Source organism: Lates calcarifer, linkage group LG12 (assembly GCF_001640805.2).
Source record: "Lates calcarifer isolate ASB-BC8 linkage group LG12, TLL_Latcal_v3, whole genome shotgun sequence".
NCBI lineage: Eukaryota > Metazoa > Chordata > Actinopteri > Centropomidae > Lates > Lates calcarifer.
This window is the reverse complement of record NC_066844.1, coordinates 22,712,358-22,734,095: the sequence shown is the minus strand read 5'-3', so window position 1 is coordinate 22,734,095 and position 21,738 is coordinate 22,712,358. Positions and strand designations below refer to the sequence as shown.

The 21,738-nt window shown below is 41.0% G+C and overlaps 3 protein-coding genes across 4 annotated transcripts in view; 1 reads left to right on the top strand and 2 right to left on the bottom strand.

Moving 5' to 3' along the window:
• Nucleotides 1-181: 181 nt before the first annotated feature.
• Nucleotides 182-9,709, top strand: cse1l (CSE1 chromosome segregation 1-like (yeast)). The gene is made up of 25 exons (XM_018681324.2): nt 182-278; nt 1,109-1,201; nt 1,345-1,487; nt 2,138-2,239; nt 2,336-2,481; nt 2,575-2,665; nt 2,817-2,924; nt 3,479-3,571; nt 3,676-3,843; nt 3,933-4,062; nt 4,211-4,276; nt 4,585-4,787; nt 4,911-4,995; nt 5,243-5,304; nt 5,390-5,526; nt 5,608-5,711; nt 5,845-5,942; nt 6,047-6,197; nt 6,307-6,515; nt 6,619-6,716; nt 6,817-6,902; nt 7,126-7,207; nt 7,829-7,975; nt 8,659-8,890; nt 9,012-9,709. Exons 2-25 carry the CDS (start codon nt 1,117-1,119, stop codon nt 9,099-9,101), a joined length of 2,916 nt encoding a protein of 971 aa, XP_018536840.1. The 5' UTR covers nt 182-278; nt 1,109-1,116; the 3' UTR covers nt 9,102-9,709.
• Nucleotides 9,644-19,013, bottom strand: LOC108886454 (retinol dehydrogenase 10-B). Of its 2 annotated transcripts, XM_018681330.2 has the most exons (5): nt 11,782-19,013; nt 10,768-10,866; nt 10,487-10,632; nt 10,257-10,388; nt 9,644-10,156 (listed from the first exon to the last, which is right to left on the bottom strand). In XM_018681330.2, the coding sequence occupies exons 1-5, from the start codon at nt 12,229-12,231 to the stop codon at nt 10,036-10,038; spliced, it is 948 nt and encodes a 315-aa protein (XP_018536846.1). In that variant the 5' UTR covers nt 12,232-19,013; the 3' UTR covers nt 9,644-10,035. The 2 variants fall into 2 exon arrangements, with proteins under 2 accessions (XP_018536846.1, XP_050930626.1); XM_051074669.1 differs by having other exon boundaries at nt 10,487-10,866; nt 11,782-13,846.
• The window catches only part of LOC108886452 (potassium voltage-gated channel subfamily B member 1), a 39,004-nt gene continuing 31,232 nt past the window's right edge, over nt 13,967-21,738 (bottom strand). The window contains exon 3 of the mRNA XM_018681326.2: nt 13,967-20,897. Within this exon, the coding sequence (XP_018536842.1) occupies nt 19,050-20,897 (1,848 nt within the window). The 3' untranslated portion in view covers nt 13,967-19,049. The remainder of the gene's footprint in view (nt 20,898-21,738) is intronic.

Here is a 21,738-nt window from a genome sequence, read left to right as displayed (position 1 = left end):
TATATACAACGTTCATATAGTGGAGATGATTCATAACCTTTAATTGCAACAAAACATGATAATTTATTGTAAATTGTAAATACTATTCTTGTGCTGTTGCACTTGACAGAGACCAAGCAAGGGGTGTGTCTTACAGCTTTCGCCTGACATGTGCGCTTGCGCAGTATACTGACCGCGCAGTTCCTTTTGCTCCAGACGTTTGAAAGCTGGCACGGCGAACACGTCTGGTCGGTCTATAGTGCCTCCCCATCCCATCTTGACTGAAATTCACTGTAACGGTAAGACGTTCCATCACTTTAACATGTAACATATCCAGTAATTCAAAATTCAGACTTGTAAATTGGATCGTAGTCCAGCATCTCGCGAGTAAATACGCAGTGTTCGGGAATTAGCTAACTTTTTGGTTAGCACAGAACACATTAGCAAGCTAGTGCTAGCATTAGCGGGCTGACAGACTTGGAGGAGACCGGCTGCTGGATCAGACTATTCACTGGAACTGGGTTCATTGCTTTTCCATGCCGCTTTTGATAGTATTGTACGTTATGTTGTTGGTGTGAGACAAAGGAGCAATAGATACATTCCGTCAAATATAACTTAAACTTTATATATGACTCAGTTTATGCAATATCCCGATCACCATGTGCTTATATTTAAACTTACAGGGGACCAAACAACCTTTAGCCTGCTAGCTTAGACATTAGACTGCATAAACCGATCTGGAGTCAGCGGGGCCAACTGAGCTAATGCCAAATTGTAGCCATTCTAGCTAGGTTAGCCGCTAGCAAGCTAACGTAAACGGCGGTCTGAATGCATGGATGACTGAACTAGCAGAGGAGCTGTTAACTTAGTATCAAGATTAGCTTTGACTTGTTACACAGGGCAGTGAAACTAAGACGTGTTAACCACAGCACGGAATGTTTCAGTAATTAAATTTAGCGCACATGGATAACTTTTAAGCAGTGTGATAGCAAAGGAACCAATACACACGTTTTAATAACGCTTTGCTAAATTGTCTACAGGATTAGTCAGCATTTACATAAAGTCCAACCATATGTAGGAGGGCAGTCAGTCTCTTTGCACCCGTTCACTCTGGTTTTCTCGCCCTCAGTTACGAGCATGGAACTGAATGATGCTAACCTACAAACCCTCACCGAGTTCCTCAGGAAAACACTGGACCCAGACCCAACAGTCAGACGTCCAGGTAATGCAGCATAAAGACATGGCATTGACCTGTGTATCTTGATGCAGTTCATAAGGAATGTTGCTGTCACTGACCTGTTTGTTCTACATATTTATTAGATTGTGTGATCTCACTTGTCTCTATTTATCATTTTTCTTTCTCAGCTGAGAAGTTTCTTGAGTCTGTGGAGGGAAACCAAAACTACCCCTTATTACTCCTCACTTTGCTGGAGAAGTCCCAGGACAACGTGATCCGCGTCTGTGCTGCTGTTACTTTCAAGAATTACATCAAAAGAAACTGGCGCATTGTGAGTCTTGTTAAATATCAAAGTTTACAAGTTATTACTGACTCAGCTCATACCTAGCATCTGTTCAGTTGATACAGTGTGCCCAGGTCCAGTTGAAATAAAGAACAGGTCATATCTGTTGTCACTTCAGATTTCACCTTATTTATATTTGTTACTTTTTGAGAATTTGTGAACAGAAAAGACAAACTATGTGTTTGTAGTCCTTTATATAGATAAACCATACTACGGTGGAAACTGTAAGGTGTATCAGGTGGATCGGTTGTTGTGCGCAGTCACATCAACTGTATAGGCCAACAGCTTTTCCCTCAGTGTGGTTATGGATGCCTTTGCATTTAGATCTACATGGCATACATGATATGGAACAGGTATACAGTCTACTGCTGTTTCAGCCCCATTTCAAGCCAACTGTTCATGTTGTGTCACAGGTGATGGTTAGTTGCACATCATTGCAACTAACCATCACCAAAACACCTGACTGTGCAGTGACAGTCAGGTGTTTTGGGATGGTTTGTCCCACCCACTGTATGGGCCAAGCTTGAATAAAGTAATGTTTTGGATGACAAAGTGTGAACAGAGCCATTTCTGTGTCAGCTTTGTTGACCTGTGCACTGAGTTGATTTATCCTATGTTTGTGATTTGTTTTCCCAAAGGTTGAAGATGAACCAAACAAAATCTCTGATACAGACCGAACAGCGATCAAGGCCAACATTGTAAATTTGATGCTGAGCAGCCCTGAACAGATCCAAAAACAGGTACGTCCTTTCATGTCACAGTAGCTTAAAGGGTCTGATTTGAAGGTGTAAAGGAATTCTCAAACAAACCCCTGTCTATGCTATGTATCTCCACAGCTGAGTGATGCCATCAGTATCATAGGAAGGGAAGATTTCCCTCAAAAATGGCCCGACCTGCTGACTGAGATGGTAACCCGCTTCAGAAGTGGAGACTTTCACATTATCAATGGAGTGCTTCGCACTGCACATTCCCTCTTCAAGAGGTAGAGCTCACCACTTAAATGTTTAAAAATGTTTTTTAAATGAACTTTATACAGATTTTTTCAAAACGCCTTTACTGATTTTTGCTGTTCAAGGTACCGCCATGAATTCAAGTCAAATGAGCTTTGGACGGAGATAAAACTAGTACTGGACACATTTGCCCTGCCACTGACAGAGTTGTTCAAGGTTTGTAATGACTTTCAGTGCAGTTATCACAACACTTACAAGCAAACCAATTGTTACAGCAATATACTTGTTTCATTTACCCAATATAGAAATGATTGATAATGTTCTAATATGATAAAGTATTTATCATCCATTCTCTTTTTTGCTGTAGGCCACTATTGAGTTATGCCAGACTCATGCTACAGACGTCAATGCCTTGAAGGTCCTCTTCTCCTCTCTCACACTCATCTCCAAGCTTTTCTACAGCCTTAACTTCCAGGTTAGTTCAATTTGGTTTACACTCTCTGTCATACCTGCAGGATTAATCCTTTTTTCCAACAAATATGACAGCCTAGTCTAGACCTCCTTGTGTGCTTTTCTAGAAACACAAGATATGAAAAAATAAAAGTCAGCACCAACAAATGAAGTCTAGCACATGCAATGAGATTAAAATACTTTACGGTTGATATTTCAATGTTAGAATTATTTTTTTCCCACAAGACTGATTAAAGCCCTTAAGTGCAAGTCATTATGTCTTGACCTCATATACATCAGATAAAATCAGTAGTGACAAATCATCCAAATGGGGGAGGTCCTAAGTTTGTTTTTATTTATTATTTTGAATCAAACATTAATGCAATCACATAGTAATTATTGATAAATTGTTAAATATCTCAAGGCAGTCATGCAGTAGCATTTTCAGAAAAGTGTAATGTTGAATTTTCTCCATGCAGTGGTTAGGTCAACTTCTGTTTCTTCAGTAATTCATTTTAAAGCCGTTTAATCATTGATGTGAAACATTTACCAGTGACTGTACTCTGCATTATTACATAGGACCTTCCAGAGTTCTTTGAAGACAACATGGAAACCTGGATGACCAATTTCCACGGCTTACTGACTTTGGATAATAAACTTTTACAAACGGATGTGAGTTGTATTTCTTATCTACCCGTACAATTCATTTTTAAACTTTTAATATTTTAAAGTGATTTTTAACTTCTGTTTGTACCTCTGTTGTGACAACTCTCCAGGATGAGGAGGAAGCAGGTCTCCTGGAGCTGCTGAAGTCTCAGATCTGCGACAATGCTGCTCTTTACGCTCAGAAGTACGATGAAGAATTCCAGCCGTATCTGCCCCGCTTCGTCACTGCCATTTGGAACCTTTTAGTTTCTACTGGCCAGGAAGTCAAATATGACCTGGTGAGAGCAGTGAGCCCTGACTGTGTTTCTGTGTTCTATTTTGAAGTTCACTTTCCTTGTACTAACTATAAACCTCGTATTTGTTGCAGCTTGTAAGCAATGCTATCCAGTTCTTGGCTTCGGTCTGTGAAAGGCCACACTACAAGCATCTATTTGAGGACCAGAACACACTCACTAGCATTTGCGAGAAGGTCATTGTGCCCAACATGGAGTTCAGAAGTAAGTAAATGCTTTGTTCTTTGAGACATCAGATTACACCTGCAAATGTTATCAGTACCTCACTGAGTCTGAGCTCTGCTTGCTTGGACACAGACATGTACTTATGTACTGTGTGATGCTGACCAGAATTCCTGTAATACCCAATCAGGTGCAGATGAGGAGGCCTTTGAAGATAACTCTGAGGAATATATCCGCAGAGACCTAGAAGGATCTGGTAAATATTTAAATTATTGATTATTACCCTTTTGAATGTGAATTATTCTCTGCATATGTAATTCTCTCTTGACATGACATATGTAATTCCGCAAATCCTGTGTTTGTTTGTTGTTTGAAATACCAGTGAGGCTTCTCTCCTGACATATAAGATTAGTACAAAGTACATATGCAAAGTTAATTGGTTGGTTAATTAAAATGTTTGCATTCAAAGTTTTAGTATTCAGTATTTCATTATCTGCAGCCTGGTAAATAATGGACAGTTAACAAAACCATGCCAACAATAACCTTAATCTCATCCTTCCTTAGACATCGACACACGTCGTAGGGCGGCATGTGACTTGGTGAGAGGCCTTTGTAAGTTTTTTGAGGGCCCGGTCACAGCGATCTTCTCTGGCTATGTGAACTCAATGCTGACAGAGTACGCAAAGAACCCTGGGGAGAACTGGAAACACAAAGATGCTGCCATCTATTTGGTCACATCACTGGCATCTAAAGCTCAGACACAGAAGGTACAGTTGAGATAAATATTTAGATGGTTATTGTAACTGGAGTTTACATTCATGAGATGTGTTTGATATATAATTTGCATTATTGCTCAGTGCTTAAGTTTTGTCTTTTTTTCCCCCCTCTAGCATGGAATAACACAAGCTAATGAGTTGGTGAATCTGACTGAATTCTTTGTGAATCACATTCTCCCAGACTTAAAATCCCCCAATGGTAAGAACACTCTTCAAGGCCACAATCTGCTCTACAGGCTCTAAATGTCTCTTGTGTTAAAACAGATGGCTAACTCACAGACATCTTCGTTTTTGATAAGTAACCAAGCAATTGACATACATATTGGCAATTTTAGGAGCCAAACATGGCTTTCTAATGTGTTTTGCTTCTGTGGTGAAATTGTAATGTCTAAACGTATTTGTGAATACACATAAACTAACAGCAAGCACTTATATTGTCACTGTAGTTAATGAGTTCCCAGTGCTGAAGGCAGATGCCATCAAGTATGTCATGATCTTCAGAAGCCAGGTATGAGCTATTGCTTTCTCCACAGCTTGTTAGATTAAAAATGCCAAATGAATGCATCACAGAGGACTTCTTCTCTGTCCTTCAGCTTCCTAAGGAGCAGCTGCTGCAGGCAGTTCCCCTGCTGATAACTCACCTGCAGGCAGAGAGCACAGTGGAGCACACATATGCTGCTCATGCTTTGGAGAGGCTGTTCACAATGAGAGGCCCCAACAACACCACACTGTGAGTATCACAGTAGATTAAAGACAGTAGATTTAACAATTTTCACTTGAAGCCAATCATCCTCTCTCTATGTTTTTTCAGTATCACTCCTGCAGAGATGGCACCTTTTACTGAACAGTTGCTCAACAACTTGTTCAAGGCTGTGGCTCTTCCTGGTTCTGCAGAAAATGAATACATCATGAAAGGTAAACTTTACTTTCCTCTGTCATCTAAATACTAAATGCTCCCCTCAGTCAGTGTCAGACCAACTCCAGTTATTTTAAGTAGTCTCATCATGTCTTTTTCTTTCTTTTTTTTTTTTTTTTTTCCTTTTTAAAGCCATCATGCGCAGCTTCTCCTTGCTGCAGGAGGCCATTGTTCCCTACATTCCCACTCTGATTGGTCAGCTCACTCATAAGCTCCTATTAGTCAGCAAGGTAATTCATACTTTATTATTTATTGATAACAGGTGGATTTTACCAACATACTTGGTAAAGGGATACATCTGTCAACTATTCTAATGTCTGTCACCTGTTTTCAGAATCCCAGCAAGCCTCACTTTAACCACTACCTGTTTGAGTCCCTGTGCCTGTCTGTCCGCATCACCTGCAAGGCCAACCCCACCACTGTCAGCAGCTTCGAGGAGGCTCTCTTCCCGGTCTTCACTGAAATCCTTCAGAATGATGTCCAGGGTGTGTCATTTACTTCTAAAATTGATTTATCTTTGTGTAGATGATGTTTTGATACATGTGATGGCTGATCAGAGGCAGCTCAACTTATCCTCTTTGTTTTCTGTTACAGAGTTTCTTCCATACGTGTTCCAGGTGATGTCTCTCCTCTTAGAGATCCACTCCAACTCTATTCCCTCTTCCTACATGGCTTTATTCCCTCACCTGCTGCAGCCTGTGCTTTGGGAACGGACAGGGAACATTCCCCCTCTGGTGCGCCTGCTTCAGGCTTACCTGGAAAAGGGAGGGGCCACTATTGCCAGCTCTGCTGCAGATAAAATAGTAAGTGATAACAGTGTTGTGCACAGTACGTATCTGCAACTTATCTCCATTTTCTTTGCTGTAACAAGTGTATTCATACTGCGTTCTCATCTGTCCTCCTCAGCCTGGTTTACTTGGAGTTTTCCAAAAGCTTATTGCCTCTAAGGCCAATGACCACCAAGGTTTTTACCTTCTCAACAGCATCATAGAGCACATGCCCCCGTAAGTCCATTATAGTTGTGTGGTCAGTAATGAAATGTAGTGACTGGTGAAATTGAACAGATTTTGTTGTGACATGTTGATTTACTTTTTCTTTTTCCAGCGAATCAATCACTCAGTACAGGAAACAGATCTTCATTTTGCTCTTCCAGAGGCTACAAAGCTCCAAAACCACCAAGTTCATCAAGAGTTAGTACCATTATCCCACTTGTTCTGTTTAGATTTATTAATCACTTACCTATTAATCTGTTAACTGAGCATGTTTTTTTTTTTTTAACTTTAAGACCTGATAGCAAGGTTGTGATGTCAGTCTAGTATAGTGTCAGTTATCATCAGCTCTATTATTAACTGCTGTCTCATAATAATTAGTTTAAGTGTTTTAAGTTTTCATTTGTTTTCCTCTGCCTCACAGGTTTCTTGGTGTTTGTCAACTTGTATTGTGTCAAATATGGAGCTATTGCCCTACAGGAGATTTTTGACAGCATCCAGCCAAAGTAAGTGTATTTTCAATATAAACCACAAGATGTTGACAGAAGGCTGATATCTGACAGCAGTTATTTAGGTGGTTTGTCCATCAGTGCAGCATTCAGGCAGTGGGAACATCACAAGTTATATTGACCTTAATGCTCAAAAGATTCATAAGCTGACTGACTCTTTGAATGGGATGGGACCTGGAGATATTTAAACTCATCTTGTTCACTGCAAAGAAGCTCAGTTTTCCAGGAGCAAGACATTTTAAACACTCAGCCTGTTTAAACTTGAAAGGTAGCTTCTTGTAAAGAATGGATTCCCAGTATTTACAATACATTTCACAGCCAACCCAGTTTAATGGTGAAAAAGAATGTGTTTCTAGCCAGCATCTTTTCATCCTGATTAACAACTGCAACCATATTTTATACCAATTTACTATATGCATAATTATAGTGAGTAATACTGCCTCTCATTTTGCTGTGAAATTTCATTGTGTCATAAAGCTGATTCCTCTATCCAGTCTGTAGTAGAAGTATACCCCACAATAGTTTCCTGATCCCAGTGCCTTTGCAGGTTTCCAGTGTGTTTTCATGCAGAAGATCAGTGGCAAAATGTATTAATCCTGTGTGTTTTTTGTATTGCAGAATGTTTGGTATGGTGTTGGAAAAAATAGTTATTCCAGAAGTTCAGAAAGTGTCTGGAGCAGTTGAGAAGAAGATCTGTGCTGTTGGCATTACAAAAATCCTCACTGAGTGTCCTGCTATGATGGACACAGAGTACACTAAAATCTGGTAAGGAAGTGGCTGAATGGAAACACAACTATTGCCTCTCTATGCTTCATACCATTACTAGGTTAAAGCCCCTTACACACCCATAGTGTGCAGGACCTTTAATATCAGATCAATCATGTTTTATCTCAAACAGCACTGTTTTCAGATGGATGGATTTTAAATAATAGAAGTCAGTTGTTGAGGTTAGATTCATGATTGCTAGGGCAGTGAAGCTTTGTTAATAAATTCTCAGTATGCATCACTATGATTTAGAATATCTATTTTTTCTAGTAGACATCAGTGCATATATTGTAGTTAAATGTTATAGCTAGGGTATCCCTGATTAAAAGGGAGTCATTACAAGTTGATTTCATAGTAGAAAGTTTTAGAAATGACACTTCTTGGTTGATTTTAATGTTTTGATCAAAGCGTTTTGCTAAACTCACCTTTACAATTCGAGTCCAAAATGGCTGTAAAATTTTTAACCTGTCGTCCAAGTCCGATTTCACCAAGCTTTTACATAGTTTTATGTGAAAAACATAAACAGGTGTATTATGTAATGTGGTAGCAGTTCTCTAATGGAGTTCCCAAAGTTTTACATCCAAGTTAGAAATACTCTTGTGATGCATATTAAGATGCAGGTTGTTGGTTAATTTTTTTGCAGTAAGTAAAACAATCATCTGGGTGTTTGTGTGTCTGTTCAGGACCCCACTGCTCCAGGCCCTCATTGGTCTGTTTGAGTTACCAGAAGATGACAGCATCCCAGATGACGAGCACTTCATCGACATCGAGGACACACCGGGCTACCAGACGGCATTCTCACAGCTGGCCTTCGCTGGGAGGAAGGAGCATGACCCGATCGGAGACGCTGTCGGCAATCCCAAGATCCTGCTGGCACAGTCGCTCCACAAGCTTTCAACCGCCTGTCCAGGAAGGGTATGTTTGTTTTTCATAACTAATATTATGTAGTGTTGTTGCTTTGGGGGAGGGGGTGGGGTGTTGCAGAAAAAAAAAAAACTGTGATTTATTCTCCTCGTCTCCATTTATTTTGGAGCAGGTTCCTTCAATGCTGAGCACCAGTCTGAACGCAGAAGCCCTCCAGTTCCTGCAGGGCTACTTACAGGCAGCCACTGTGCAGTTGGTTTGAAACTGATGTGATGCTGTTCACATAATAAGGAGACCACAATACACTGCAGGAGTAGCCACAGTGGCTGCGGGGTCACACGACAGACCTGCTTCAGCTGAACTTGAGTCTTTACAGATTTGGTTTGTCTTGACAGTTACATGATGGATTTGCCAGAGGAAAAATAATTTTGCCTGAATTCAGGGTGTGCTCTCTGATGGAAGTTTTTTAAGGGTTTTTAAAGACATGACCAAAAGTTGACATAACTGAATTGCTGTTTTGTGTTTGGGCCCTTTGTTTGCTGTGTAGCAAAGGCTAACAAGGATTTGAATATGAAGCTCTGCTACAATTGTCAGTTTATTTCAACAATAACAACAACAACTGCAGCAGCATCAGTGGAGGTAAATTTCAACAGTATTGTGGGAACGTCGAACATCTGAATCATATGGGAGGGATTTATTTAGCGCTTTTTTTGTATGTTTGAATTCCTTTTTACGGTTATGGAGGCTGTAGTCTGTGGCTCAAACATGATGCTTAATATTTTTCTGTTGCATGTTTCCTGTAGATCTGTTCATGTCTACTCTTCGTTTCTGCACTGTTTGTTAATGTGAATAAAAAGAGGCACTTGTATAGATCTGCTACCATTGCAGTCTCTTCGGTATTTCTGCAGTATTTCTGAATTTATCTTGGTATGTGAATCTTAGTGGCCTCCGGTATAGATGTTAATAACTATTTTTGCCAAAAGGAATTTCCCTCCTTCATTCCCAGCTCTGGTCATTTATAACTGGAAATAACCCATCATTTACATATAGTCACTCAGTACAATATTGCTGTGAACACATACAAGTGTAAATGCTGGACACTCTCTTCAGGTGACAAATTCATGTATCAAGAATATATAGTATGATCCTTTGGTGTTTGCATTGGTCCATTATTTTACAAATGTATAAGAAGGGTGTTAGGAGGATTTGATATGGCCGTTGGATGTCTTCATTTCAACATTCTTGATGAAAGGCAGCATGCATTTGTCACCTCCCATGAAGCGATATGTTGCCACGTTTGCCTCCCAAGGCAGTAGTCTAGAGATGGAAAGCAAAAGTCCCACATTAATTTTCCTCTCGGGCCCAACACTTTATACTGTACACATTTTGTTTCATAAATGACCTGATCAGTACTTACGCTCGTGTGAGGAACGGAATGTACATGAGGCGAGGAATGCAGATCATTTGCTGTTCAGCTAAAATGGCCTTCATGGACTGCTGCACGGTGTAGAGGGGCTGCAGAGGAGGAATTAGATTCTTGAGCTCCTTCCTGGAAGATATCAAACAAGAAATGGAGAATGTTAACATCCATTTGTGTCTAGTCTTGCTAACCAGAAAAGTTTGACATGATGAATGATGGTGTCTCACCTGATCTCACAGCCTGCAAACATCCCTGTGTCTACAATATAAGGGCAGACTAAAGTAGTTTTGATGCCATCCAAGTCTTCTGCAAGCAACTCGTGTGTCAGTGACTCATGGAAACCAACAGCTCCAAATTTACTTGCACAGTAATCCTGAAGGTTAAAGCAGATAACATCAGAGTGGCCGAATTTAAATGAGTTGATGAGTGAGTTAGCATTATGTGCCTTTAAAAGGATGTGTCTGTTCAGCTTGTTCACGAGGAGGTCATTAATCATTGTGCATTTTACCTCTACACAGGCAGTGCTGAATAGTCCCAGAGCACTGGCAATGGTTACAATGTGACCATGGTTCTTTGCCTTCATCTGAGGCAGGAAGGCCTTTGTCATCTGTTGGGAAAGATCATACTGATAAATCCTGTATTTATCACCTGAAATTAATTCACAACAGCATGAACTTAGCCTCACAGGCAAGGCCCCAGACGCCCAAAAGTCCCCGTTTTACTGTTCAGCGATTGGTTTCTTCTGGAATGTGCATATATGCACCCTTTAACACAAGGTGGGTCTTTCTCTATACTTGATGCTGAAGCCACAAATATAAAATGTTATAAGACCTTTAAGCTCATCCTATTCTCATATGATAAATATTCCTAAATTTTGTCTTTCAATAAGCATTGACATACTACACAAAACGCGCAGAGAATGGGGGCTATTAGGATTTAAAAGGGGATCAGCTGCTCATTTCTGCCCACCTCATCAAAGGTTCTGGTGCAGCTGCCAACTTTTCCCAACAGGGAACGCTGTGCCATCAGGTGCATTCGAGTGTGAAAGGCGCATCCACACGAATGGAGAAACCACCCGCACACTCCATGTCTGTCCCTGATATCCTTTGCATTTGGTGCTAATGAGCTTACCTTTTTATTGCATGAGCATGAGACTCGGCCTTTAAGAGGATCAAGCGCAGAATCACATGCTCTCTTTTCTGGTGGGCTCGCGTGGGCTCCTATTATTCTGTGGATGAGTGGATATAAGGTTATCCACCCCTCACCCCTCCCCACCCTCACTTGTTAAGGACATCTCTACTGTGATGTGGTGCACCGGCTCTGCTTTGGCACAGGCTGCTCTGATCCCTTCACGCATCAGTGCACAAGCACTGACCCGAGCCAGAGGGGACGACCGCAGATGAATATGTGTTATGTAAGTCGTGTCAGACTGGTAGATCACGTCAGCTCTGCGTCTGTGAGGTGGAGTTTTCACGGTTTGCACAGGTATTTGTGCGTAGAAAAGGTGTGCGTCAAGTCTCACCCAAAATAGCGCGTGGCAGTTCACCAGCAGAGTCCTTTCCAAAAGCTCGTCGGGACAGTCTAGCAGCCTCCGCCCAGCCACCACGCCCGCGTTGTTGACCAATATGGAGATGTCCCCGACCTCCGCTCTCACCCTGCCCGCCGTCTCGTAGATGCTCTGACGCTTGGACAGGTCCACGGTGTACGCGTGCACCTCGGCTCCCGTCTCCCGCGCCAGCTTGGCGGTCTGCTCGTTGGCTGCAGCGTCGCAGTCCCACAGCACCAGGCGCGCACCCTCTTTTGCAAACTCCAGGGCGAAGAGCCGACCCAGCGCGCCCCCTGCTCCCGTTATCAGACAGAGCTCCCCATCGATGCACTTGAGCCTCGGCCGGAGGAAAGTTTGGACAATCGCGGTCAGGATGGAGTAGGTTAGGTCGATGAGCATCAGCAGCAGGTCCACTATAAAGATCATGATGCTCCAGTCCAGTCCCAGAAGTTACAGAACCACACAAGCAGACCGTCGAGCTTTGAGTATTAGTTGTTTCTCTGTGTGATGTGGGGATTGGATTGGATGGCCATTTTATATAACTTGTGTGTGCCGGATTATGAGGCAGACTGATGGTGGCCACCAATAGAAGGGCTTTTTGTCTGATGACTGAGGAGCTGACTGAACAACCCGTGCGCATTCATAACTCCTTCATAATCAGTGGCTGAGTAAAAGTGAAGCAGGGATTAAGATAACACTCAGGTCCAGAGCCAAAGGCTGCACATAACACTATCTTTTATGACAAGTTGAGAGAGACATATACATATGTCAGCATTGATCCCATAATGAGCGCCTGTGATTGCCTGAACAGGCCATATTATTACTTATTTAACCAATAACTTGTTATTTGTGAATCAGTTCAGATAACAGCTTGGCACAAACACCTTCAAAACAAACACTGCAGCTGCTTTCCTCCCTATTAGCTTCATACATAAGGACCCAAGTGACCACAGACCCCAGGTGTATATGCTTTCATGTTAATTCTGACGCCTGTTATGCTTGAAGGACATTTTTTTCAATGTGAAAGGTTAAAAAGTCATACTTGAGTTGTCTAACTCAGGCTGCAGAATGCTTTTTGTTGCAGAAGAGGGATCTCTTCAAAACCACTGATTACAGTTATCAGTAGCTTTTAGCAGTAGCATACCAGTAATTTTAAGACAGACTTGAAAAAATGTCAACCTACCTTTAAAAATGAAAGAACTGTGGCTTCTAGCAGTTTGGTCAAAAATATGTAGTGCCTCTTGTATTTTCTGTTTCTCAGGATTTGGCTGTGACTCCTCTTACATCAAAATATTGTGTAATTGTGCAGTGGACTCTGACTCAGACGAGACTGGCCTTTAATTATTTTGTTTCCACAGACCTCAGAGTGGTGTCTAGTGTTGAAAGGCCAGAGGGGCCTCAGTTTAACAAGTATCTCCACAAGATGTTCAGTGTCACTTGAAGGTGGATGGAAGTGAATATTGCTAGTTACACTTTTTACTGTTGGAGCATTTTTTTCGCTACATCCTAAGATGTGAAGATGCCAGTTGTATTTAAAATAAGTGCTTCTGAATCTTTTCTATTACCTGCTTTACTTTTCTTCGTACTCTGCTAGTTCTTTTTCTTTTACCTGTAAATATTTGACCCAAAGACCACATTTGTTCGTCAGTACTGTTTTTAGCTTTTATACTCACAGTCTATAAGCCAATTGCATTCTTATATGATTTGTAGTAAATCATATTTTGATTTCAATAATACATTTACAGCTTGTGGTTAATCAGCTGAGAGGAGGTTTAACTTTAAGTTTCATTTGTCCTCTCAGAGCTGCCTTTAATGAACAATATTCGCTTATGTAAATATTAACTCATAACTTTTACTCTGAGCTGCGTTTGACATTTATTTAAGATCTTTGCCTCTGCAACAATTGACCACAGTAAACTGCTTTTACACAAGTACGATATTTTTAGAATTTTATCCATGACTAGCACCTATTACATAGACATTCCTTTCATCTGTTATAGAAAGTTATTTCTGATCCATTATGTGAGGCAGATTATCCAACTCTGAGTAAAATGTTAAGGTGATAAACTGCTTAGCACGTGTGCACAAATCCCTACTATTTAGCATTCTTCTTAAACTCACATTTTTAGAAAAGCATTCTTTATCTTCTGTTACATCTCAGTTTGTTGTTTTGAAACATCTTACTGTACTTGTGACGCAGGCTTTAGTGGTTTTGTCAAGTTTTTTGCTGCATTTTATGGAAGTTAAGATGGTTTGTGTCTTGGGAAAAGCCTGAAGTTGTGACTGGCATTGACTGTGATGTAATCCTCTTCAAAACAGTGGTCACGGTGTAGCCATCCATGATGTAATGTAACATAACAAGTGGGAATGTGACGGCTGCTCTGCAAGAGAATCGGACTGATATTGATTGTAACATTGCATCATTACAACCCTTAAAATAACAGGGACCCAAAATGGGTAACTGACCGAAATGTAATAACTTTTATAGTAGGACACAGTATAACAAAGTAGGCTAACGGTCACAGGTCAATGTCAATGTTTAATGAGCCAAAATGTGTCATTTTAAGTAGTTACCTTTGGTATTTATCCTGACACTTGTTTAATACAGAACATACCACTGGAGGATGCTGTTGTCTAAGGTGTCGTCTCTAGCACCAGCTCAGTCATTGCACAATCTCACCAGCTTGCTCTCATGTATCACAGTCCCGTTATTATGTATTCAGTGGTTGCACAAAAACTCATTTCAGTTGATAAAAGTGAATCCCACTGGACCAACTCTGGAGTATTGTCTTTTATTAAGCATCAGTCAGTAAAATTGCTTCAAAATTGCTCATCATAGACATTTTTTTTTCCTATAGCTCCTTAGATGATATCTACAAGTTCAGTGTGACAAAGTTTTTTAATAGCGCTACATGCGTTGAACAACAGGAAATCACAAAGATAATATTCTACAAAGTCAACTGGTACAAAGTATGAAACTTTACAAAACAAACATTTCCCCAGACACAGTAAGGGCAGCATACAGACCTGTGTGAGCTGAACAGAGGTGATTTGTTCCCTGAAGAAGGGGGAAGATTTGGAAAAAAAAAAGAATTATGTGTCTGTATTTGGCTTAAACCTCTTGTGTGGCATATTGTGCTTAGAAAGAAAAAAATGTTACTTTATAACATTAGAACTTGTGCTTTTGGAAATTGGATTTGAACCAGTGTGTTTAATTTGTATGCTGACATTTTTATCTGCATGCTTGCTAGACAGCAGAGAATTCAATTCAGAAAAAATAAATAAAGTGCAGTTCAGAAGACAAGAAAAAAAGAAATAAAAAGCAATAAGGACATTCATCCAAAGGAGAAAATAGTTGTAACCATTTAAATAGACTATGGCTTATTTTGGTAAGTCCACTAAGATGAGAGGCTCAATTCCAAAGATTTTTCAGTGTTTACTGTGCGTCTGACTGTTGTGTGATGAATATTAATGAATCCCCACTCTTCACTGTGTAACACACCCTCCCTTTTTCTCACCTATCTAGTCTTTTCTTCTGTTTCTAGTGCTTTCAACAGTGAAAGTCATACGACCATTTGTCAGTTTGACATTTTTATCCCATTACCATGCAGCATTAAGGGCTGGGCTGCAACAAATCCCACACACCAGTGGTTGCTTGAATAGTTTCCTGTGAGCCCCAGTAGCCCCATGTTTGCCAGACTCTTTAGTTACAAAGTTTTTCCTCAGGACTCCATGACACCGTCTGGCCAAAGACATCGCTGTAACTGAGCCTTTTCCTGCTGGCCCAGACCCTCCCTTTGAGTGCCCGAGATGATATTTATAGAATTGCAGAAATGAACACATCCTCAAAAGGAACTGCCACTTTTGCATTGTCATTCTGCACAAAAGACTGAAACACAAGGGCACTCCTTGTAATGGAAAAACACACACACACCATGTGCCTAATCTGGCTCGGCAACTTAGTTTCTTATAGACAGAATATGATGGAAGCCTTCTTGCCTGAGGAATGCTCTACTCCATCAAAAGAGCAAAGAAGAGCTCACAAACAGTGTTTCGAATGATCATGTTGTCTGAGTGAAAAAGTTATTCGGGCTGAAGTTGGACATGAGGTGAGGGAGCAGAGTGCTACAGCCATCATTAGGAATGTCAGGTTTAATCAGGCTGACAGCTCTGCCTGCACTGCTCCCTCTGTCACATGCTGCTTCTTCCTATTCCATTCACATCTCACACCCGTTTTCTCCACGCGAATAAGCAGCTGAAGTGAACATATACATCGCAGCAGCAGCACCTTAGTTTCAGGCATACGCTACGGCGGTCGGGCTGTTCTCTATTCTTTTGTAATTTGCTGCAGTGCGTGCGTGTTTCTATGAAAAAGAAAGGGTGACATAAAGGAATGATGGCCCAAAATCTAGTGTTCTGTTTACATCATTTCTTTAATAATCCAAGCCCCAGCAGACTGAAGCCACTGGTGAGGAGAAAAAAAAAAAGAGATGAATGAACCAATGAACAGAATGCAAACCCTGTGCGTATTTTCAAATATGTTATTTGAGTCTTTAAGGACTCCATCTCTACAAATTAGGCTACTTGCTTGCATCAAATGTGAGCTATCCAGTCATCTCAACCATCACCATGGAAACAGTGGTCGTTCACTCTACTGAGTGAGTCTGCACCTGTTTGGACTGGGCCTTTTTTTATGTAAATGTTTAGTGCATTTTAGGTGTTAAGACATTGGAGGAAGGGTTGTGGATGTGTAATATATGAGTGGTTGCATGATGACCCAGTTCTCCATGTGTTTATTTGCTGTACAGTTTCTTTAATTGTCATTCAGGCTCCATTAGACAGGGCACAGCGACAGATACAGTGTGCAGGGCGGGCGTTTGTTAAAAGCAAAGGCACAGAAATATCTAACTCATATTATGTCTAATGATTGCAAACAACCGTACAGAGTAAATACTACTTTTTTAAGCATAAAGATTCACTACTAAAATAGATGCTTTGTTGCATGCTTGCATGATATGTTGTAGAGTTAATAATGTTATAAAAACATGCTTGCATGATTAATGTAGCAAAGAGCACGAGAGCACCAGATGATCAACACCCAGACTGGTCATGTGTTTGGAGTCAGGTGCATACAGAAAAGCAGGATGCAGGATATTTGGTTGAACTAAAGCGGCCCACGGACACACGATGTACCTCCATGCTGCTTGTGTGGCCAAGCTGTAGGTAGCTGCGAGGTGGCTTTATGTTCGTGAAGAGATGTCATGTGAACTCACACGAGCATAATGTTTTTGGATTTCTGAAAACAAACCACTTGCCAAGATCCACAGTGTGTAAATAATCAAATTAAATTTCAAAAATGGCTGTAAAATAAAGTGCTCTGTTTTCCCTCTTCATTTTCCTTCCAACTTCTTCTTCTTTTTTTTTGATCCTCTGTCAACAGATATCTTCCTCAGATGCCAGTCCTGTCATCTGTGCATTCTCCAGATTACATGTTTGTACTGAACGAGCAAGTATGGCTCCCTGAAATATGTCAGATTCTGCCGTTTAGAAAAGGAATGCTTAAATTTCTAACATTTTGAGAGAAAACATTAAAAGTTACTACCATCTGTATGAGTTATCAGAAAGAACAATTCTTTGGTTCTTCACATTGCACAAAGGATAGAGGGACAGACAGTAACAGGGAGACAGTAGCAAACAATACAAATTTATCTACTATAGTATATTGTCTAATAAATGCAACTCCATCAAAATAATGCAGTACATAATTGAAATGCAAAACTATGAGATTAGCACAATATAGTTTGTCTAAGAGTCCATTCTTTTAGAAAATATCTTAAAAATATAAATTATTTTCGTTCTTTACCTTGTACAATAAATGTGTGTTTTTGTTATATTCTACTGTTGTAGTCTTACATGTACAATATTCACACTCCTACAAAACTGAAAGTTCAACATAGAGAATCTTTGTGATTTTCAGTGCTGTCTTTCCAGCCGTAGTGAAACTCATAAGCTCTGTCATTTTATATGAAGTTAAGTTTATCAGCTACAATAGGAATGACAACTCCGACACACCTTTAAGAGAGTTTTTGAACTAGCGTAAGACTTTTTGATTTTCTCCAGATTCAAAAACAAATTTTGATTACACCAATCTGAGGGACACGCGCAAACATTTAGAAACAAACAAAATATATGGTCAAACAAGAAAAAAACGGTCCTCTTTTTTTCTGTGTTCATCATAAAAATAACTGTCATCTTAAGGTACTCTCTCTTGCCAGCAGCCCGACACAATGGGAACAAGGACAAAAATCCAAGGATGCAGCCTCACAGTGTCTCTGTGTTGTCTAAATGTATGCTGTGCAGTAAAAAAAAGAAAAAGAAAAAGAAATGATGACGAGCAAGACACTAAACTCCTGTTGAAAAGAAACAGACTGAAACACTTGATTCTCCTCAAGTTCACGCTTAAGACAAGAGACCAATAACGATACACAACAATAAATATACTGAAGGATAATTACTGCACACACTTGTGTGCTCTCCCTCTGTGCCTCTGCCTGTGTTTCTCACTCATACAAACACAAACGTAAAACATCTGAGAACATGAACTAAGGCCAGTTTTGAGGAAGGACGTTAAAGGAAGCAAACTATACATTTTCCCAGCATGTTTGTAATGCCATAATTATACACTGTACAATCATCACTTAAAGAAAAATGCATGTTCCCCCTTTATACTACAACATAGTTACTCGAACTATCCCAACTTCAATATGTTTCCCAGTTTGCAGTGGCACGTTTCAATGCCCTCTGTGGTTTGCTACTGATTGGACAGCCTTTGCTAGTGGCTTTATCCAGGGGTGTCAGAAAAATAGGTTTTTGGTTATAAAAATGATATTCTGTACTCTTAGAACTAGGTTGTAATTTTTAGATGATAATCTGGGCAAAACAAATGTATAAATAGTAAAAATTATCAGACGGACATTCCTTGCCATTTTTAAAACCTGTTAGATCAGAATCCTCTGCTGAGTAAATTCTTTAAGGAGTCCTTGGTCAGAGTAAGTTTGAGAGCAGAACACAAAAATCTTTCCCATCTTCCACAATTATTCTACTCTCATGGGATAAGTATTTTGTCTGGTAATTCTTTAAATGTTCCTGCAAATGTTATCAGTGCCTTTCATATTTTTGGGAAGTTCTTTTTTGCTTCCTCCCTTCCTGTCTGTCTCCTCCGTGGTCTCTCACATATTGTAACTTTAAGCATTAGAGTGACTCTCCTCTCCCTGAAGTGGCTGTAGTTCCTGAGCCACATGGTTCTCCTGCCCTTCTAACGGCAGTGTGCTGTTACCCAGCTTCCTCTGGATGCCCTCTGTGTGGTTGGACCCCTGCTGGAAGCTGGCGTGATGGCCAAACTTGGGGCTGGCTTTTTCCAGGAGTCTTTGGGATGGGTTGGTGCCCGAACCATCGTGCAGGTGTTCCTCCTCATCTGTGTCAGCATCAATGAACTTATTGATGGATGCATCATGGAATGTGAAGATGCTGGGCGGTAAATTCTCTGGGCTCTTGGTAGGTGTCCTGCTGCTTGCTGTTGTGTAGATGGACACCTCTGGGCTCTGGACTGACGAGCTGTCTGAGAAGGCCCTTGTCCCCGAATCCTCACTGTCTCTGAAGTTGACCTTGAGTGAGCGGCGTGGGTTGTTGAAGCGCACACCCTTGGGGCTGTCATAATACGCACTAGACTTGGTGCCTCGTCCTGTCAGGGGTGTAGTGGTGCCCTGGGATCCTTCATGCTCATTCTCCAAGGTAGGCTCCAAGCTGGGGTTGGTGCTGACCCTCCCTGGCACGTTGCTGATGGGACTGTGGGAAAAGCGAGAGCTCTCGGGAAAGTCAGTGGCACAGCTAATAAAGCTGTCAATGCTGGACATGCTCCTCATATCTGTCACTGCCTCCCCTGTGCTTGAGATGGCTTCAGTGGGGATATTTCCCATCTCAAATTCAGCTCTCTGCCTACCTGCTGAGGGCTGCAGCCCTTTTTCTTTGCTGTTGAGGTTGGGTTGTGACTGGGTCTTGGCCATTTTGTTATACATCTCCTCCAGTTTCTGTGCACTGAGATGCTGAGGGCTGCTAGATGGCTTGGCCTGCTCTTGGTAGCTTGACTCCAGGGTCTTTGTGGGGCTGCTGTGGCTGGTCTGTGACTTGAGTTTGGGTGTCCCTTTCTGCAGATTAGGAGACACATGATTATCATGCACCTTCTCTTTCTGTTCACCTCCTTGTTCCACCATTACATCCATGAGTTCAACACTGCGGCCAAATGCATCTTTAATGTTCATAGACACAATGCTACCATTTCTCTTTGCCCGCTCCAGGGCTTCCCTTCTTTTAATGGCTTTCTCCTGCCTCTTTTGCTCTTTGTAGAATTCAGAGAAGTTATTTACAATGATGGGGATGGGCAGGGCTATCACCAGTACTCCGGCGATACAGCACAAACCCCCAACTATCTTTCCCAGTAAAGTTTTTGGGTAGATATCTCCATAGCCCACTGTGGTCATAGTAATGGTAGCCCACCAGAAGGAAGCTGGGATGCTTTTGAACTTGGTGTCCTCTTCATCCTTTTCTGCAAAGAAAACCAGACTGGAGAATATCATGATGCCCATGGCCAAGAAAAGGATGAGCAGGCCCAGCTCATTATAGCTCCTCCTTAGAGTGAAACCCAGAGACTGAAGACCTGTGGAGTGACGGGCCAGCTTCAGAATACGCAAGATACGCATGATCCGGAAAATCTGAACCACTCGACGGACATTCTGAAATTGCAGCACGCTCTTGTTGGATTCTGTGAGGAAGATGGTGACGTAGTATGGCAGGATGGCCAGCAGGTCAATAATATTCAGAGGACCCTTAAAGAACTTCCACTTGTTGGGGGAGGAGAGGAAACGGAGCAGGTACTCCATAGTAAACCAGGCAATACACACAGCTTCCACATGAGCCAGTTGTGGATTGTCTGTTGCTTGACCAAACTCATCTGTGTCCTGCAGCTCTGGAAGGGTGTTCAGAGACAAGGCAATGGTGGACAACACAATGAAGAGAATGGAAATAATTGCCAGGATCTGAAAAAAACACAAAAGTAAAAAAAGAACATTAGAAAATATTGAGGAATACACAGTGATGTCTGAGGAGTAGACACTAGTGCTGAATACCCTTGTAATGCAATTTTCTAGGGATAGCAATGTTGGTTGGTTGGTTCTCCTCTTTGGTTCAAACTGAAATATCTCAACAACTACTGGATTGTTCAGTTATACAGACATTCATGTTCCCATCAGGATGTATTTTACTAACTTTGGTGATCTCTTGACTTTCCCTTGAGTGCCAACATTAGTTTGACATTTGTGGTTTTATGTGAAATCTCTCAGTAACTATTTGATGGATTGTCATGAAATTTGGTACAAACACTCATGTCCCTCTCAGGATACATTCTAATCACTATGGTGATGCCCCAGTTTTTTATCTTGTGCCATCATCAAGCCAGATTTTGATTTGTCTGGTTTATATCCAAATACCTGCACAACTAATGACATTCCCATAAGGCTCAGCTTCACTTTGTATTTAGTGCTAGTTTATAAATGTCAACATGCTAACACAGAAAACTTGGATGGTAAATATTACTTGCTAAACATCAGCATTCTAGCATTATCATTGTAAACATGTTAATGTTAGTATTTAGCTCAAATCTCAACTGTGCTTTAGTGGAGCCTTTTGGGACTGCTTGCATGGTGACAGACTTCTTGTCGGGTAATATTTAGTTTATAAAGTTCTCTTAGGAGTCACTTTGTAAAAATTGCTCACTTTATAAAGTTTCAAGGTGCCTTGGTCAGTGACAAATCAAGTGCAAGGTACTAAAAGGATATGCATAATGACAAAATAGGGATGGTTTCAGACTAATTGCGTGTT

Bases quoted from the DNA above. Each gene is read 5' to 3' on its own strand.
- cse1l (XM_018681324.2), top strand. From the start codon at position 1,117: ATGGAACTGAATGATGCTAACCTACAAACCCTCACCGAGTTCCTCAGG. The intron at 3,572-3,675 runs GTGAGTTGTATT...ACAACTCTCCAG, and splicing joins ATAAACTTTTACAAACGGAT to GATGAGGAGGAAGCAGGTCT. The intron at 6,198-6,306 runs GTGTGTCATTTA...TTTCTGTTACAG, and splicing joins CCTTCAGAATGATGTCCAGG to AGTTTCTTCCATACGTGTTC.
- LOC108886454 (XM_051074669.1), bottom strand. From the start codon at position 12,231: ATGATCTTTATAGTGGACCTGCTGCTGATGCTCATCGACCTAACCTAC. The intron at 10,867-11,781 runs GTGAGACTTGAC...CTTTCCCAACAG, and splicing joins ACTGCCACGCGCTATTTTGG to ATGACAAAGGCCTTCCTGCC. The intron at 10,157-10,256 runs GTAAGTACTGAT...TTCCATCTCTAG, and splicing joins ATTCCGTTCCTCACACGAGC to ACTACTGCCTTGGGAGGCAA.